This window comes from Oncorhynchus mykiss, chromosome 2 (assembly GCF_013265735.2).
Source record: "Oncorhynchus mykiss isolate Arlee chromosome 2, USDA_OmykA_1.1, whole genome shotgun sequence".
In the NCBI taxonomy this organism is placed as follows: Eukaryota; Metazoa; Chordata; class Actinopteri; order Salmoniformes; family Salmonidae; genus Oncorhynchus; species Oncorhynchus mykiss.
Window position 1 is genome coordinate 19505140 of NC_048566.1, and position 19768 is coordinate 19524907.

Genomic DNA, 19768 nt, shown 5'->3' on the forward strand with positions numbered 1-19768 from the left:
GTATGAACATTGTTGAACAGTCCAATAGAACACTTGAGAACCTGTCCAAAAGACTGCACTCCCCTTCAGTTAAAAAAAACATCTGTTTAACATCTCCATCTCACCCTTTGTGACAACAAACCCATTACTTAACAGAAGAGGTGTACAATCACACAATACTACCTGACTTCTATGGTTACTAAAAGCCTGATAACTTGGTCAAAGTAAATAGTGCATTTTATTTGTGGGCAGTAGAACAGGAAACAGTGGTATTAGTCTTTATACCTTTATTTTGTCTGCTGAGGTGAGAAGTTACACAAACACTACCAGGGCCAAAGAGATTTCTGTATGAGCAGTCCAATATTCTATAGGTAGGTTTGAAACAGGAAGCAAAACAAAAGAAATTCATTCCAGACAAAGCAATACAATAGTAACTTGAATATTGACTACAATCTCAAATCATTGTTACCTGAAAATACCAAAGCATGAAATGACTCCATGTATTGACAAACTTGCTAAGCACAGACATGAATGAGTACTCCACATATTTTACTCTCAAATGTGACATGAAAAATAACATGAAGGCTTTTAATCAGAACCAGATCGAGCCCTACTCAACACCAATCCAATATTTACCACTCACAATTCAAAAATAACAATTCAGAACTTCAAAAGTCTGCCTTTCCCCTCTCCCAGTCTCTCTTATGGGTAAGGGTAGGGTGTAGGGACAGAATTATTTTGCCTGCTAACAATGGCGATGGATAAATTCACACTAGATGAAAGGTTTCAATCCAAAAAATAAACAAAACCTTCAAAAGAGAGACAGGCAGTAATAAAAACGTATGGTACTCAAACTCCGGCCCTGGTGACAATGCAAGGTGTGACAGTAAATATACAGTATTGGAACCACAACAGCTGACATTCAGATAAATTAGTCCAATATGACATTGGAGTTGGTTATGTGTAGTTACAGCTTCTCCCCCTCTCGCTACACACACAGGGAGAGGGGCTTAGTCTGATGTACATGGAAGAAAAGAAACGAGGAAATCTAAAGGTCCAAATCTGAGAAGGAAAATCACAAAACGAGGCCATTCCTGTCAATAGCTTTCCATTCTATCCTGTCAATAGCTTTCCATTCTATCCTGTCAATAGCTTTCCTTCCCCCTTTTCACAACAAGAAACTGATCATGTTATCTACATTGGTGGGTCAAATAAAAAATGTCACCAACTCCCTCTCCCCATATGAAATGATGAATACTCCTGTCCATCCATCTATCCACCACTCTTATAGAGTAGACCAGTCCACTTCCCCTCTCTACACCTTCCTAAAGTACTTAAAACAGGCTCCCTCCATTTAAATACAAACCATAAGGTGTGGCAAGACCCCCCCCCCCCCCCAGAATGACCCATCTCTTTCTCACAAAGTATAAAAATCATTTACCCCTGTCCTGTTACTACACACAATTCACAAAAATCTTTGAACCCCCCCCCCCCCCCCCCCCCCCCCTGGATTTCATCAGAATACAAACCCTTCTCTTTTGCCCAATAGCAAATGGATCCCCAGCCCCTACCCCCGGGTACTTCTCTGAACTCCACCTGGCCTTCTGATGGACTAGGTGAAACATTATGTCGCTCACACCTTTTCAGGTCAAAACAAGTGCCTAGGTGGTATGGGGTTAGGGGTCGATTTGAAATATGACAATCCACCCCCCCCCCCTCACTATCCTCGCCTGTCGTCATCCTCTACCAGAAGTCTCGGCGGTGGTAGGCATCAGGGTCGCAGTATTTGGTCACCACCACCCGGTTAGCAAACTTCCTGCCCGTCAGACCCTGCATGGCCTTCTGGGAGTCAAACACTGACATGAACTCCACAAAGATCTATAGGATAGAGAGAGGAAATGTAAGGAGGTTCAATGGAGATCATTCAAAAAGTCATAGTCATAAAGTTGAAGACAGACAGAAGCTTCTCTCTCTCACCTTGCCAGTGCCAGGGACCTCCAGCCCATCCACAGGTCTGGGGATCTCGATGCTCTTGACCTGGCCGTACTTGCTGCACTCGTCCCTCACATCCTCCACGATCTCCTCATATTCCTCTTCATCCACCAGCTCCTCCACAGCCACCATATTCATCAGACACAGCACCTCTGTGGGCAAGCCAGCCATCTGGGTCATTGAGCTGTTCATCAGGCCCGGCACCTGCAGCGTCACCGGGGTCTGGTTTATACTTGTCTGGAGGGGAGAGGGGAGGGTTGGAGAAGGAGTGTTGGTGGATACAGAACATGCCGTGAGGAATGGAAAAGTAAAAACAAACAGCACAGACCACCCCAAGAGCACAACATATGCTCCCCCTCGTTTCTATCTAAGATCCCCTGCACAAGTGTATCTTTCTCAAATGTCCTGAAGGCTCCCTGGACCAGGCATTTCCCCTCTACCTTCTACTTCCCTCTCCACTGTAGCACACTATTCCCTGCCTGACCAGCTCCATCTCCCAGTCTTACCAGAGTGGCATTCTTGGATCCCACGCTGGCTCTCTGCACCAGGAGCTTTTTATCTCCCAGCTGCATGCCGTTGAGTCCTGCTATGGCCTGTGGGGACAGGGCATCTCCAAGTTTAATACAGCTGTCAATCAGCAGGGACAACCCCCCAGGGTCTATGCACTTCTACACTATATATGGAAATTCTCCCTTTCAAGAACCCAATCAAAAGCTGAATTTAGGATTTTTACCTTTCTACAGATGGTCATTTTAAAAAGGTTTTATTACATTTTTACTGCAATTCAGTTCAATCATAACAGATTACTGTGAAATATTGGGAGCGTAACCATATGAAATCACTTTGTCAAGAGTTATGTCTCTTGCTGTGGGGGCTAAAGTATTATATATGAAACACAATAATATCGCAAGAGCAATATAGTTCCCCTTGAACATTCATTTACATTTGTATTAATATGCAAGTCATTCAAAATGTGAAGAGATATTGCAAAAATGTGAGAGAAAAAAGGAAAGAAAAACCTGGATCAAATCCAAAACCATGACATGGTGTGTGAAGAACTAAAATGAAGGGGGTGGTTAGCTACCTGATTCTCCATGGTGATCTGGTCGTTCAGGTTGACGTCTACATACTCACAGAACGCATAACCCTTAGACAAACCTGTGGCACTATCCTTGACCAAGTTAAAGGCCTTGAGAGGCCCAAACGATGTCAGGAGCTCCTTCACCTGGAGAACACAGAGAGGGAAGATTACCATAGAGATCAGAGGGGAAACGATGGGAGGGACAGGGGAAATGGGAGAACAGTCAGACGAGGAGAGGAGTTGAACACTCTTTCAAGCTGTCTGGCTTCCATCAACAGTGTTATTCCAGTACACTGCTAACCGCGTCCAGCATTGACTAGGCATGTGAGGAAACAGGAGGTTTTCACTGGGCCAGACTGGAACGTCACGGGAGGTGAGCAGCCAGCCAGCCAGTCTGTGGCTCCAGGTGACCTGGTTAGAAGGCTAAGCTGCTTAAGGATAGCTCACTGACCTGGTCATCATTCAGGTAGTTGGGCAGGCCCCCGATGAACAGCTTGTGGGCCGAGTCAGGCACCACTGTGGACACCACGCCTACACAGACAGAGAAGGAGAGAGAAGTTATTTAAAGTCAACCAAACGTTGATATAAACAGCCTACATCCAGTCTGATCCTATAGAGACGGGTAAAATAGTTCAAGTAGGCCAGACTAAGAAGGGTTTAAAGATGGACTAAATAGAGAGTGAAACAGCCAGAGAAGTTTGGACCAGTAAACCGACAGACAGAGACAGACAGACCAGGCACGTAGACGCTGGGGTTCTCGCTCATGCCAGGCAGAGGCTGGTAGTCATGGGGACGGCGGATCTTCAGACTCTGTCCCTGGAAGATGATGCCATCGAACGCCATGGCCTGGGTCGTCTCATCCACTGAGCGGAACTTTGGGACAACAAACACAGACCAGGTTTTAGAAAGGTAGAGGGTTAACTTTCACCTGTCAGATTATTTCAGAAAGCTCAGATAAAAGGGCCGAACAGGCCCCCATTAACATCGATGGGGCAGTAGTGGCGCGGGTCGAGAGTCAAGTTCCCTGGAGTCCACATCAACCAACTAGAATGGTTCAAACACACCAAGACAGTTGTGAAGAGGGCACGACAAAACCTATTCCCCCTCAGGAGACTGAAAAGATTTGGCATGGGTCCACAGATCCTCAAAACGTTCTACAGCTGCACCATCAAGAGCATCCTGACTGGTTGCATCACAGCCTGGTATGGCAACAGCTCAGCCCCCGACCGTAAGGCACTACAGAGGGTAGTGCGTACAGCCCAGTACATCACTGGCGCCAAGTTTCCTGCCATCTAGTGTCAGAGGAAAGCCCATAAAATTGTCAAGACTCCAGTCACCCAAGTTATAGACTGTTTCCTCTGATACCGAGCGGCAAGCGCTACCGGAGAGCCAAGTCTAGGACCTAAATGCTACTCAACAGCTTCTACCCCCAAGCCATTAGACTGCTGAACAATTCATAAAAATCACCACCGGACAATTTACAATGACCCCCCCTGTACACTGCTGCTACTCGCTGTGTTTGTTACCTAATGCAGTCACTTCACCCCCCCCTACATGTACAGATTACCTCAACTAGCCTGTACCCCCGCACACTGACTCGGTACCGGTGCCCCCTGTATATAGCCTCGTTATTATTATTACTTTATATTTTTATAGTTACTTTATATTATAACTTTTATTTTAGCCTACTTGGTAAATATTTTCTTCTTCTTGAACTGCACTGTTGGTTAAAGGCTTGTAACCATTTCACTGTAAAGTATACACTTATTCGGCACGTGACAAATAAAGTTTGATTTGAAAAGAGGTCCTTTTGGACTATTGAGGAAGGTCACATTTCTTCTCCGGTATTGCGTATCGTCAAGTGGGTGTTGAGACCCACCTCGAGGAAGGCAAAGTTCTTGTCCTGGTTGATCTGAACAGCGAGGACGGGGTTTCCTGGAGCCTGAGTGAGACCACCCAGACGCATCTGAGCGTTGAAGAAATCCATCATGGACTCCTACACAGGTAGAGGGAGAGACATTGAGGCAATACTCTGGAAGACTCACTCCAACAACAGTATTTATTATGCACTCTGATCCCCCTGAGCTTGAAATACTAGTTGACAGAATCAGATGGCCCGGCCCCTAGCCTTAACCTGACAGAATCAGATGGCCCGGCCCCTAGCCTTAACCTGACAGAATCAGATGGCCCGGCCCCTAGCCTTAACCTGACAGAATCAGATGGCGCGGCCCCTAGCCTTAACCTGACAGAATAAGATGGCCCGGCCCCTAGTCTCATCCTGACAGAATCAGATGGCGCGGCCCCTAGCCTTAACCTGACAGAATCAGATGGCCCGGCCCCTAGCCTTAACCTGACAGAATCAGATGGCGCGGCCCCTAGCCTTAACCTGACAGAATAAGATGGCCCGGCCCCTAGTCTCATCCTGACAGAATCAGATGGCGCGGCCCCTAGCCTTAACCTGACAGAATCAGATGGCGCGGCCCCTAGCCTTAACCTGACAGAATCAGATGGCGCGGCCCCTAGCCTTAACCTGACAGAATCAGATGGCGCGGCCCCTATCTTTAAACTGTCAAGGCTCTATGGTGAAATGTTTTTCTAGGCACACTGGTCCTCCTAAATAAAAATTCCAGGTCGCACAGCTACATATTCAGGCACATATGCGAGTAAAATTGCAGTACTGTAGAGCCCTGTATCAACTTCTACCTACTCCATCTCTCTGATCTCTGTCCCTACATCCATCCAGGAGCTAACTGACCTCTGTGATGCCGAAGGGGATGTTGCCCACATAAAGCCGACGGGCCTGTCTGGTCATCTGGCTTCCCACCACAGGGACGGGAGTGGGGGTCACGGCCAGGCCGTCTGGGGTCATGGTGGGCAGCAGGGCCGTGGCTGGGATCTGACCCGCAGCTTGAGGAGAAGTCACATGTTTAAAACAACATTCATACAGCTTCCAGAACAAGACATTATTAGTAAGAACACAGTTAAATAGGAGGCCAAACGAGGGTCAAAGAGTAGAATAGAGTAGATAAAAATAGAGAGGAGAGAGGGGAAGAGGATGATGAAGTGAGGCCTCCTCTCTTACCCTGCATGGCTTTGTACTGCATCACACTGATGTGTTCAAAGCCAGGAGGAGGGACGTCCCAGTACTTCTTCACTTTGTTCTTCTTCTTCGTTTCACGGTGCGGGGAACGACTGATGGAGAGAAAATAGGACAGGAGGAGTGAGGACAGAAAGACCAACAGAGGAGTGCAGGGAGAAACAGATGACATAAAAAGACAAAGAAGTCATTACTTGTGATGTCCTGTGAGTCAAGCCTTAAATAGACCTTTAGAGAAACCTACAGCTTCTCTTTAACCCATCTATGAGAAACACCAGGTTTACACTTCTGAATCCATGTTATAAATGATTATACCTTTTACAAATACAAGTGATTTCAAATGACATACTACTTTTAAATGACATTTACAGTGGATGTCACAAAGCCCTACAAATCTAACCCATTATTACAGAGTTGGCCCTACAGTTTCATTGTTCTCTCTCCATAGAAACCCCTTACCGAAACCTTCCCACACAATGGTATACACAGGATATAATACGCTGTCGTAAACATGAGTGGATAGTACACAATCAGAGGAAAGATCACTTGCTAGAGTGACCGGAGTGATATTGTAATAATGCAGAAACAAGCTCTGTGTTAGTTTGCTGTATTACCTTACAGCAATCTCTTGGGGTTGTTGTTGGGATGGTGAGCTGAAATGACATTGGAAGGAGTTCACATTTCATTTCACTCCAACCCTGGTCACAGGTAGTTCCAATGAAGGAAGTGGAACTAGAGTGCAATTCGAAATTAGCCCCAAGCCACTGTTTGTATGAACTTCACATAGATGCTAAAGGATTGGATGGGTATAAGCAATATGGTCTTCTGCTGGAGCTCTCACCACATCCACTCCTTTCAGATCTACTAGTAGGGCCTAGGGATAGGGACCGATTTGGAATCTTCTACAGAACACTGAGGTCTAGTAAGTGTACGCTATGGCTCTTTCCACTAAAACAACTTCAGGGACCAGGTGTACAATGTTCAACGTGTGTGTGAACACTGTTAGATGTGAGTCTTCCTCCACAAACTTGCATCTCACTGTCAGGACAATATGTGGGCTACCTCATACAGAGGAATAATGCTGTATATCAATATGCTTGAGAGCTTTCTATTTCAGATTTAAACTTTTTACGAGGTACAGTCAGTGTTGCCTGGGTTGCTTATTTTCCAAGTGTCCTGATACTGTTCACTCATCAGGTGTGCAGATAGCCCTACTCAAAACCAGTACCTGCACGTAACTAGGTCTCTTACACACCTGAGGGCGTGCAGTAAGACAATGCAGTAGTTACCTGCGTCTCGGTCTGCGCTCCTTGCTGTCTCCACGGCGATCCCTGCTGCGTCTGTCCTTGTCTCTGCTCCTCCTCTTCCTCTCTCTGCTGCGGCTGCGAGAGGGGGAGCGACGGTGGTGGCGGTTCTCCTTGTCCTTCTCCGCTGGAGGAAGGGAAAGAAAAGGGAAGGAACGGTGAAACAATAGAACAAGGGGGGGTGGGAGGAAAGAAAACAGAAAGGGAGGAAAGAAAACAGAGGGGGAGGAGAGAAAACAGTTGAGTTAAAATAATATAGCTATGCCATTAAACAGACGCTTTTATCCAAAGCGACTTACAGTCATGCGTGCATACATTTTACGTACGGGTGTTCCCGGGAATCGAGCGCACTATCCTGGCGTTGCAAGCGCCATGCTCTACCAACTGAGCTACAGAGGACCATAGAGATGGGGAGGAGAGAAGATGGTACAGGGGGCAAGAGGATTGACACCGTTACGTGTTTACTTTCATAGGATATAGCTACTGTATGGCCAAGAGATGTTAACTTTTCATGGATTAATATTTTAACTGGCAACTTCAACACATTCAGAGCAGGAAAACGTCAGCTGGCTCAAAACAGGGTCGATTAGTGACAGAAATATTGTTACTTTTAAACAATGGGTTAGTTATAGCCACACAAATGTGCCTGGGACGACAGCTGCGACAGTGTGGATTCTAGCAGCCAACGTTCCTACTAGCTAGTTAGCCAGCCCGCGCTCTTGTGTTGTGATGATATACGATTGCTAACTAGCTAGTTTAGAACCTGGCTATAAAATATAAGTGATTAACTAGCTAGCTTACCTTGTTTGTTTTCAGACAGTTGTCTCTCGAATTCGTCGAAATCCGACATTGCCGTTTCTTATTTGCTAGCCCTAGCTAGTTAGTTAGTTGTGACTGTAAAATGGACGGGAATGCTGAGCGGTCGCTAGCTTGCGAAAAAAGTGCACAGCACACTTAGTAAAATGCTAGCTAACTACACACCACCAATGCAACGGTTTAGAAATATCAAAATAAACAACTCCAAGTGAGTTAAAGATGTGGTTCTAGTTTACACTAAGAACTGAAAATAACGTTGATGAAGAAAACGGGTTATCTTGTGATAGCTAGTTAGATAAAGCAAAGTCCAGGCTGGGGCCTGTTCTTGAAGCAGTCGTGGTAGCGAGCTAATGCTAAATAGCAAGTCGAGTGAATAAGGATATGCTGGTACAATTGCACATCCAATGTTATGCCGTTCGTCCTATTGATGTTGCAACGGTGTTTTGCGTCGTCCCAATGTATGTTTTTCAATTAAATGTATACAAGGAGAAAATACGGGATATGTTCGGTATGCCCGCTTTTTGCGTTTCGTCTCCCAGGCACCCCGTGACACCGGAAGTTGATATACACATTTTACTTTTAGCGCCCCCTTTGGGCCTGTAATTCAACCTACAAAACATGTACATACAGTATATTATCTTTGCCCTAGCACCAAACAAGAAGTTCTTACAAAATGCATGATATTTTCTAACATTGGACATTATAGTATGCATTGGATACATGAAAGCTAGATATCCCTTTATTGATTTCAGAAACAACCTCTCAGATCTGTGATTACAACAGAAAGGAGTTTGACCCAGGGGAGCAGCATTTGTTTTTCCTAGCATCTCCCTATCTACACACTCATAGAGAATCACAAGTCAAATCATGATTTTTTAAAGAAATCAAATGCTTTAATGGCATTTCTGTTTTTACAGTCCATACAATTTGTATAATCAACCAAACATTTTCAGTTTTTGAATATAGGCTACTCCTCGTGATTATTGAAGAGAAATACAATATTAAACATTTTTGAAATGCTGCACACACAGAGACCGGTATCTTAAATGATACAGGTTGTACTGCACCGTTCAGTAAATTATTGGTTCCTTATTAAAGTCAAAATGACATCTCTGACCCGTATAAAAGGTGTTGTAACATAACATGATTTCAGCAGTTGTACACACTGACACCGGTCAGTGGGTGAGTTTGTGTTGTGAATAAGTAAGACATGAAGTTTAAACTGAGAGGTACCCTTTCACACACTCAGACAACCTGGGGTCTCAGCAATTCCTTGTACCAGTATAATAAACACACAATATACCACTATATTACACCATCGCCAATACTACTGCCATTTTTTTTAACATCATTATTAAGTTCAACAACAGCTCTGTCTAAACAACTGACCAACAAGAGTTAATTTCACATGCAATTGTAATGGGGAACTGGTGATTGATATGTTCAAATAAAAATCAACATTTGTATTTTGTCCCTTTTGTGGAAATCACTGAGCTTACTGGAACACAAAAAAAGAGAAACCTAATAGTATGCAATCTAATTGCAATAAATTATTCCCAAGCAAACAAAGTATTGCAGTATAGGACTGAAAAAAATCTCAACTGATGGTGAAATAGCACAGTAAATCGTACTACTATTATAGTAAAAAACTCATCTTCGTAGCACAGTACAAAGGGTACGTGATGTTATACTACACCACACTTCAGTCAAATGACACATCTCACAACTGTATGCTACAGTGGCACTTTACAGTGACAGAATATATTCTGGTGCAACAAAAAAAGTGATGTATTTGTGGTACAACAGCTTAGCCTCACAGTAGAACTGTCCCCAAAACTGGCCTCATCCTTCTTCCAAAGCAAAGAATATCTGCTTATTCTGCTGTTCTGGTGCAGATACAACACCAGTGGTCAGTCAGCTAGCTAACTTCCTTTGTTTCAGAACCTGGAAGCTTTCTGACAGAACACTGGAGTGATTCTACTAAAGGATTGAATCTGAGCAATAGAGTGTGCAACTACTCTTTGCTTTGTTCAGTTTGTGGTCGCGTGAGTTTCCTTCTCTTTAAGAGAATCCTCTCCTCCTTTCAACCTGGAGAAATGAGAGACAGATCCAAAATCACTAGGTGTGGGCTTTTTTAAATATCTAAATAAGGTAATAATTTAAGTGCACAAATAATACACTTGTTTTTGAAGTGCTAGGAAAAAGATGAGAGAATGTTATCCAAACAACAAACATTTATCTGTAAATAAAGATGTATAGTATTGACATTGCTTTTGTGAGTGTGCAGAATATGACACCACTTTTACATGAAGACACTAAAAGGTGAAATGCAGACAGCTCAAAATAGATGATCGTCAAAAAAGACCGTATTACCTCAAATAGTCAGCATGGCACTTATTTCAAGTATGATGAAAATAAAGAGCCAGTTTGGAATGCTACAAATCTATGATTTGATCGCTATACCTTCATGCTGCTACTGTAAGTAATTGGGAGAAGCACAGCCTCTTCAGACAATAGCACCACTTTTTGGCAATGGCAAAATGGGGCCCTACGTGTCAAAATTGCACTGAAATACAGTACTACAAAGTTCAATAGTACTCTGGTCAGAAATAAGGAATGCCATAGTTCATGACCTCTACTTCAAAAGGATTCTGAACAAATAGTTAAGAATATAAAACAAACTCTGTACGGGATGAGCAACAACCTCCCCTACATATCCAGGGCACCCATACACAAATCTTAACTTTCCATAAATGTCTGAATCTTAGGGAGATGGTTGAGTGACGACCTTCTCCAAAAGTCCCACCCTGCTCTTCTTCACAACAAAATGAAGCCCTCCTCCCCTCAGATTCCCCCATCCCCTTGGCCCCCAGATTCCCCTCATCCCCTTGGCCCCCAGATTCCCCTCATCCCCTTTGGCCCCCAGATTCCCCTCATCCCCTTGGCCCCCAGATTCCCCTCATCCCCCCAGATTCCCCTCATCCCCTTGGTCCCCAGATTCCCCTCATCCCCTTGGCCACAGTGTCCCTCCCCCCATCAGTGTCTGAACCTGTAGGAGATGGGTAGTAGCAGGTTGTTCTTCTTCAGGGCCTGCACCCTGCTTAGCGTCTCCTCGTCCAGGGCGACGTAGCAGCGCCGTGCGTAATCCAGCAGCTTCTCCTTGGACGGGTCAAACTCGCCCACCTCCGCCACCTTCTCCGGGGCCACCAGCAGCATCTCAGCGATGGGCGTGGTGGAGGCCACCGTGTTGCGGTCTACGCCGTGGATCTGGAAGGCCTTAGACATGTTCTTCAGCCGCTGGTAGGTCAGCAGGATCTTCTTGTAGCGAAACAGAACCCCTGCAGCGTCTTTGACTAGAGGGGGAGGAGATGGAGAGAGGTGGGGATTGATTAGGCCTACTGCAAGGAAGGAAAGACGCATTTCTACAGCATTTTTTTATTTATTTTTTTATTTCACCTTTATTTAACCAGGTAGGCCAGTTGAGAACAAGTTCTCATTTACAACTGCGACCTGGCCAAGATAAAGCAAAGCAGTGCAACAAAAAACAACAGTTACACATGGGATAAACAAACATACAGTCAATAACAATAGAAAAATCTATATACAGTGTGTGCAAATGGAGTAAGGAGGTAAGGCAATAAATAGGCCATAGTAGTGAAGTAATTACAATTTAGCAAATTAACACTGGAGTGATAGATGTGCAGCTGATGATGTGCAAGTAGAAATACTAGTGTGCAAAAGAGCAAAAATAAATTTTGCATATCGTTCCAGTCATTGGCAGCAGAGAACTGGAAGGAAAGGCGGCCAAAGGAGGTGTTGGCTTTGGGGATGACCAGTGAGATATACCTGCTGGAGCGCGTACTACGGGTGAGTGTTGTTATAGTGACCAGTGAGCAGAGATAAGGCGGAGCTTTACCTAGAAAATACTTATAGATGACCTGGAGCCAGTGAGTCTGGCGACGAATATGTAGCGAGGGCCAGCCGACGAGAGCATACAGGTCGCAGTGGTGGGTGGTATATGGGGCTTTGGTGACAAAACGGATGGCACTGTGATAGACTGCATCCAGTTTGCTGAGTAGAGTGTTGGAGGCTATTTTGTAAATTACATCGCTGAAGTCGAGGATCGGTAGGATAGTCAGTTTTACGAGAGTATGTTTGGCAGCGTGAGTGAAGGAGGCTTTATTTGCGAAATAGGAAGCCGATTCTAGATTTAATTTTGGATTGGAGATGCTTAATATGAGTCTGGGAGGAGAGTTAACAGTCTAGACAGACACCTAGGTATGTGTAGTTGTCCACATATTCTTCACATATTCACAAATCAGAACCGTCCAGAGTAGTGATGCTAGTCGGGCGGGCAAGAGTGTCACCCCCAACAATGGCGGCAGATCATTTTACAAAGAGTGGGACCAGCTTGTCTAGCCTGGCTGACTTTTACGGGTCCAGGTTTTGCAGCTCTTTCAGAACATCTGTTATCTGGATGTGGGTGAAGGAGAAGCTGGGAGGCTTGGGCAAGTAGCTGCGGGGGGTGTGGAGCTGTTGGCCGGGGTTGGGGTAGCATGGCCAGCCGTAGAGAAATGCTTATTGAAATTCTCGATTATCGTGGATTTATAGGTGGCAACAGTGTTTCCTAGCCTCAGTGCAGTGGGCAGCTGGGAGGAGGTGCTCTTATTCTCCATGGACTTTACAGTGTCCCAGAACATTTTGAAGTTAGCTGCTGGATGCAAATTTCTGTTTGGAAAAGCTAGCCTTTGCTTTCCTAACTGACTGTGTGTATTGGTTCCTGACTTCCCTGAAAAGTTGCATATCGCGGGGACTATTCGATGCTAGTGCAATACGCCACAGGATGTTTTTGTGCTGGTCGAGGGCAGTCAGGTCTGGAGTGAACCAAGGGCTATATCTGTTCTTTGTTCTACATTTTTTGAAAGGGGCGTGCTTATTTAAGATGGTGAGGAAATTACTTTTAAAGAACAGCCAGGCATCCTCTACTGACGGGATGAGGTCAATATCCTTCCAGGATACCCGGGCCAGGTCGATTAGAAAGGCCTGCTCGCTGAAGTGTTTTAGGTAGCCTGTGACAGTGATGAGGGGTGGTCGTTTGACTGCGGACCCACAACTGATGCAGGCAATGAGGCAGTGATCGCTGAGATCCTGATTGAAAACAGCAGAGGTGTATTTGGAGGGAAAGTTGGTCAGGATAATATCTATGAGGGAGCCCATGTTTACGGATTTAGGTACGGATTTACGGTACCTTGTGGGTCCCTTGTGTGAGATTGAGGGCATCTATCTTAGATTGTGGGACGGCCGGGGTGTTAAGCATATCCCATTTTAGGTCACCAAGCAGAACAAACTTTGAAGATAGATGGGGAGGGGGGGCAATCAATTCACATATGGTGTCCAGGGCACAGCTGGGAGGGGTCTATAACAGTAAGAGAGATTCATTTTTAAAATTAGAAGCTCAAACTGTTTGGGCATAGAACTGGAAAGTATGACATAACTCTGCAGTAGATTGCAACTCCTCCCCCTTTGGCAGTTCTATCTTGAAGGAAAATGTTGTAGTTGGGAATGAAAATGTCTGAATTTTTGGTGGAACATGAAATGAGTAACATGGCTGCCATTGTCCCTCACCTCTCTGCCTCTCCCTGGTGATTCGGAAGACCCGCCTCCTCTTCATCCCTGGGTGCCCACCGCCGCTCATGCCCTCGGACATCACGTCCTCTCCTGAAATCATTTCCTCCTCGTTCATGTAGCCATCCTGCTCCAGGAACTCCTCGGCCTCCCCCAGGAGGGACAGGGAATCTGAAGAGACAAACAAGACCGTGATAAAAAACAACTTTAGACTAGAGGTGCTAGACTAGAGGTGCTAGACTAGAGGCGCTAGACTAGAGGTGATAGACTAGAGGTGCTAGACTAGAGGTGATAGACTAGAGGTGGTAGACTAGAGGTGATAGACGAGAGGTGATAGACTAGAGGTGATAGACGAGAGGTGCTAGACTAGAGGTGATAGACTAAAGGGTGATAGACGAGAGGTGATAGACTAGAGGTGATAGACGAGAGGTGGTAGACTAGAGGTGATAGACGAGAGGTGATAGACTAGAGCTGATAGACGAGAGGTGATAGACTAGAGCTGATAGACGAGAGGTGATAGACTAGAGGTGCTAGACTAGAGGTGATAGACGAGAGATGCTCATAGTTTGGATTAAAGATTGTCATGTAAGTGAACATTTATTCCTGCCCCATCTGGTACTGTCCATTTTTCCCCTGTACTGTCCTGATTAGTGGTGGGAAAAGTACCTGATTGTCATACTTGTGTAAAAGTAAAGATACCTTAAATGACTCAAATAAAAGTGAAAGTCACCCAGTAAAATACTACTTGAGTAAAAGTACAAGTATTTGGTTTTAAATACAGTGCCTTGCGAAAGTATTCGGCCCCCTTGAACTTTGCGACCTTTTGCCACATTTCAGGCTTTATGTCCAGACCTGAATCCAATCGAGAATATGTGGAAAGAACTGAAAACTGCTGTTCACAAATGCTCTCCATCCAACCTCACTGCGCTCGAGCTGTTTTGCAAGGAGGAATGGGAAAAAATTTCAGTCTCTCGATGTGCAAAACTGATAGAGACATACCCCAAGCGACTTACAGCTGTAATCGCAGCAAAAGGTGGCGCTACAAAGTATTAACTTAAGGGGGCTGAATAATTTTGCACGCCCAATTTTTCAGTTTTTGATTTGTTAAAAAAGTTTGAAATATCCAATAAATGTTGTTCCACTTCATGATTGTGTCCCACTTGTTGTTGATTCTTCACAAAAAAATACAGTTTTATATCTTTATGTTTGAAGCCTGAAATGTGGCAAAAGGTCGCAAAGTTCAAGGGGGCCGAATACTTTCGCAAGGCACTGTATACTTAAGTATCAAAAGTAAATGGAATTGCTCAAATATACATAAGTATCAAAAGTAAAAGTATGAATAATTTCAAATTCCTTATATTAAGCAAACCAGCAGGCACAATTGTCCTGTTTTGTTATTTATTTTACGGACAGCCAGGGGCACACTCTAACACTCAAACAAAGTGTACAAACAAATAATTTGTGTTTAGTGAGTCCACAATATCAGAGGCAGTAGGGATGAGCAGGGATGTTTTCTTGATAAGTGTGTGAATTGGACCATTTTCTGTCCTGCTAAGCATTCAAAATGTAACAAGTACTTTTGAGTGTCGGGGAAAATGAATGAAGTAAAAAGTACATTATTTTCTTTAGGAATGTAGTAAAGTAAAAGTTGTCAAAAATATAAATAGTACAGGTAAGTATAAATACCCCCCAAAAATACTTAAGTAGTACTTTCAAATATTTTTACTTAAGTACTGTACATCACTGGTCCTGATCCCGAAATAGTTCTATAACCCCGGGAACTTTCCTGTCCTATCCAGATAAAAATCCCAAATATTTACACACAGAAATGAGAAATAACTTCCTCCATTAGCTGCTCATCTCTGTCCCCCACTCTGCTTGTGAGTAGCCATCATCAATGACTGTATATATGGTAGCCATAGCAACTGGTTTGTTTGGTTGCTGCTCAGCGCTCACGAGACAGTTGCCTGCAGTTCACACACAGCTGATAGCAACCCCATTACCCGATTTTGGCCCTCAACCAGATTAAATGGCCGGAGGCCGTATCTGCCACCCTATGGCCATCCTATTCGTTACTTCAGATGGCACAGGTTTAGTTAAATATGCAAACAATTGGCCGGTAACGTTGTTGGTGGAGCAGCTATGCCGCTTCATGCCGCTTCATGCCGCTTGTCCCGCTCTCCGGTTGGTTCTGTGTACTCGGTTCTTTCGTTGTCAAAGACAACTCCATCACATTTAGCTAAAACATAGCTCATTCCTTTTAATGGCTCTAATGTTAGTGATGGATCCTTGGCTGCAACAAGATATTGTAATTCCTCTCTTGAAGGCTTCATCATTCACCGATGTACGTTGGCATCTTAGGTAAAGTAGGGATTGGCTAAAACTGGAGCAAGGAGCGAGAGTGAGCGAAATATTTGTATAACTATTCCTGTACTGCGACCGTTCCTGTGGACTGTCGATCCTGTCCAGTCCTGTCCCCAACTCGACCCTAGAACTTCCCTCCAATTCCTTTTTATTACTCCTTTTTCCCCCCAATTTCGTGGTATGCAATTGGTAGTTACAGTCTTGTCTCATCGCTGCAACTCCCGTACGGATTCGGGAGAGGCGAAGGCCAAGAGCTGTGCATTCACCGAAACACAACCCAACCAAGCCGCAATGATTCTTGGCACAACACCCACTTAACCCAGAAGCCAGCTGCACTGGGCCAGCTGCATGTGTCGGAGAAAACACCATATACCTGGCGACCGTGTCAGCGTGTAATGCGCCCGGCCCGCCACAGGAGTCACTAGTGCATGATGGGACAAGGACATCCCTGCCGGCCAAACCCTCCCCTAACCCGGACGACACTGGACCAATTGATCGGGAGACCCATGGTTCGGCGCACGCGGCCGGCTGCAACAGAGCCTGGACTCGAACCCAGAATCTCTAGTGGCACAGCTAGCACTGCGATGCAGGGCCTTAGACCACTGCACTACTCGGGAGGCCTCTCCCATTCCTGCCGGAATCCCTTGGCACGTGCAAGAGTCCTGTTCCCATGTCAACCTTTTGTTTGGATCCCCTTACCTGGCCCTATGCTCCCGTGTGCATTCATTTCACTCATGGTGGCTCTGTTAGCACTGCTACTGCCACTGCTGTGCCCCTGCAAGAGGGTCTGGGAGGCCCCGGAGCTGAACATGGAGCTCATTGCGGCCATCTGATTGGCTATCGTGCTGGAAGTGTGGTTTTTGGGTGGGGCCATGGCAGTTGGGGAGGGTCTTCGCTGGAATATCTGACGAGATGTGAAACGCTGTGGCTCGGACTTCTGCTCTGAAAGGGTTAACGAACGGAAAAGGAGAAGATCAATGAGGGTGATCAGTGAACTGAGGCCAGTAGTGGTGAGAGGTGATGAGAATGTATAGAATATGCTCTGGATCTAGATACATGTATCATGTACAACAAGGGACTAGTGAGGTCATAAAGCAGTCCTTACCAACTGGGCGCTCCACCTCTCTCCTCGGCTTCCATTCAAAACGTCTAGAGTCATAGCCTGCAGGAGGAAAAACAACGGTTCCCGAGAATAAATCTATGCCTGTAAAAAGTATGTTGTCTTACATGCTGACAAACCGGCTACACGCGTGCGTGCGTCTACCTGCTTATTTTGTCTATCCCCACCAGACACGTTCATGACATACAGGTTAAAATACCAAACCAACTGTGGACAAACTATATTAATTTGGGGACAGGTCGAAACACACATGAAACTTTCATGGACATTTAGCTAGCTTGCTGTTGCTAGATAATTTGTCCTGGAAAATAAACATGTGGGTTGTTATTTTACCTGAAATGCATATGGTCCTTTTTTAAGGATCTTTTTCAAATTTTTATCTGTGTAGAGTCATACAAAATCGTGTGTTCTCTACTCCGACAATTAATCCACAGATAAAAAGGGGAAACCTAGTTAGTTTTTCTCCTGGTTCATTCTTCTTATTCTGTGGAGTTTTATATGGTAGTTGGCAACCATATTTAAGGTACATTACCACTACCAAATAGATTGGAGTGTGGACCTCCATCTTTCAATCACCCACATGGGTATATGCTCCTAAAAACCAATGAGGAGATGGGAGAGGCGGGTCTTGCAGCACATCAAGCATCTAAAATAGAACCAAGTTCTATTTTAGCGCCTGGCTACGCAGGTGCTGGTTGAGGCGCACAAGCAGTTGGGATGAAATTATTGAATAACATGTGTACATTTATTGAGCAACACTCGTGCACACAATGTGAGTGGTGTGGTTAGCATGGTAGAACTTCTCTAATCACAATACATCTTTCTACATCATGGTTGTGTCTCCCCAGTGTCCATCCACCTTCCCAAACCCTCTCCATGCCCCTCTCTCACCGTTGCTGTACTGGCTCTCGCTGGGGCCCTGGTTCTGATGGCCCTGGGTCTTGGTAGAGAAGATGAAGCGGTCCAGCTGGCAACGCAGGAAGTCCCTCTCCTCCTCCAGGTCCTCTATGCGTTTGTGCAGCCACGAGTTCTTCTCCAGGGAGATCTGCAGCTGCGTCCGCAGGTTGGTTATCAGCAGGTACGAGCTGCCTGGTGGGGGGGCACCCGAGGGAGGGGGCGACTCTGAAAAACACACACAGGAAGTTAAGGGTCAGGGAATAAATATTAGGATTAATCTTAATCACTAACTGATTCACACCGGAGAAACTAGGTGAGTGGACTCACTGGACTGTCCTTCCAGATGGTCATTCAACTACATTCATCTATGGTATGGGTTCTGATCTAGTAGGAAATAAAAGCTTTGATATGAACCTTCAAAACTCTGCTCATTCTGATTGAAGAAGCCTTGCTGCTCAAAGTTGTTCTCCTCAAAGGGAATGGAGATTTCATAGGCATCCTCGTTCTTCGGAGCTACAGAGGGAGAAATATACAGTAGGCATTATTATGGCTAAATAACTGTTATCACTTTGTATTGAAGAGGTACATACACAGCTATCTCAATGATGCAGATTTTAGAAGGTTTAATAATCTTACTCTGCATGGGGTGGGAGCCTGTGTGGGTCTTGGAGGTAGGCAAAGCGTCATTAATATTTCCCTCCTGCATCTCGTGCACCCTTCATTGTACAGAAACAATACAGGTTTATTAATGTATTACATTTGGCACACAACATCCAATGATGGATAACAACTCCCATTGACGATGTTTCGTTGCAAATGTAACAGTATGCAGTCAGCCTTCAGCTTGCTAACTAAGCATTTGTGGATGCAATTATGCCACTAGAAATGTAATTACTAGTAGTTACTGTATGGCAATTCTCAGCAGAGATGCAGAATAAGTTACCTACTTATTTCGCACAGATCGCTTTATTCCCTTTTGTCTAACGTTACACTTGCGAGCGTACCAGCAAGTTATATTAGCACACTATACACGATGTTCGTCGCTGACATGCTAGTTTGCAAGATGTAGCGTTATAATTAAAAAATGGACACGTTAGCTAGCTACATATCAAATTGCCATAAGGACTCTGCTAATCTTACACAGGCTAGTTAGATAATCAGCAGCTAGCTATTTTACTAGTAGCAAGCTAGCAGCTTCTTTTACGCACAAACTATTTTCTGGTGGAGTTCTCCACAAATCAATGATATACGAACCGTTATTCAGTCGTTATAACAATGTATTTCATATATAAATCCCGTTCATTCTGTCCACTTTCGTACCTAGCTATAACATTAATAATTTAGCGTTCATTTTACAATCTTGTTTATGTCGTTCGCCGTCGTTTCCGGTTACCTAAGGGAGAGTCTATAATTTACTGAAATGTAGTTTGTAACGAAAATACCCTGCTGTACAGTCAGGATCCCGTCCCAGTTGTCGGTGTCAACCCAGACTT

The 19768-nt window shown here is 44.8% G+C and overlaps 2 protein-coding genes across 5 annotated transcripts; both read right to left on the bottom strand.

Annotated features, from left to right (window-relative positions):
• Window positions 1–1528: 1528 nt before the first annotated feature.
• On the bottom strand, window positions 1529–8842 carry u2af2a (U2 small nuclear RNA auxiliary factor 2a). Of its 4 annotated transcripts, XM_021622771.2 has the most exons (13): window positions 8255–8841; window positions 7780–7842; window positions 7439–7580; window positions 6764–6802; window positions 6135–6244; window positions 5808–5959; window positions 4932–5048; window positions 3787–3925; window positions 3504–3583; window positions 3056–3196; window positions 2478–2564; window positions 1957–2208; window positions 1529–1857 (listed from the first exon to the last, which is right to left on the bottom strand). In XM_021622771.2, exons 1-13 carry the CDS (start codon window positions 8301–8303, stop codon window positions 1723–1725), a joined length of 1506 nt encoding a protein of 501 aa, XP_021478446.1. In that variant the 5' UTR covers window positions 8304–8841; the 3' UTR covers window positions 1529–1722. The 4 variants fall into 4 exon arrangements, with proteins under 4 accessions (XP_021478446.1, XP_036796803.1, XP_021478472.1 ...); XM_036940908.1 differs by lacking the exon at window positions 6764–6802 and having other exon boundaries at window positions 1534–1857; window positions 8255–8842; XM_021622797.2 differs by lacking the exon at window positions 7780–7842 and having other exon boundaries at window positions 1534–1857.
• A 297-nt stretch (window positions 8843–9139) lies between these two features.
• On the bottom strand, window positions 9140–19693 carry LOC110534365 (coiled-coil domain-containing protein 106). The gene is made up of 9 exons (XM_036940928.1): window positions 19530–19693; window positions 18912–18991; window positions 18690–18788; window positions 18270–18500; window positions 17364–17420; window positions 16958–17200; window positions 13895–14065; window positions 11319–11622; window positions 9140–10357 (listed from the first exon to the last, which is right to left on the bottom strand). Exons 2-9 carry the CDS (start codon window positions 18979–18981, stop codon window positions 10300–10302), a joined length of 1233 nt encoding a protein of 410 aa, XP_036796823.1. The 5' UTR covers window positions 18982–18991; window positions 19530–19693; the 3' UTR covers window positions 9140–10299.
• Window positions 19694–19768: the final 75 nt, after the last annotated feature.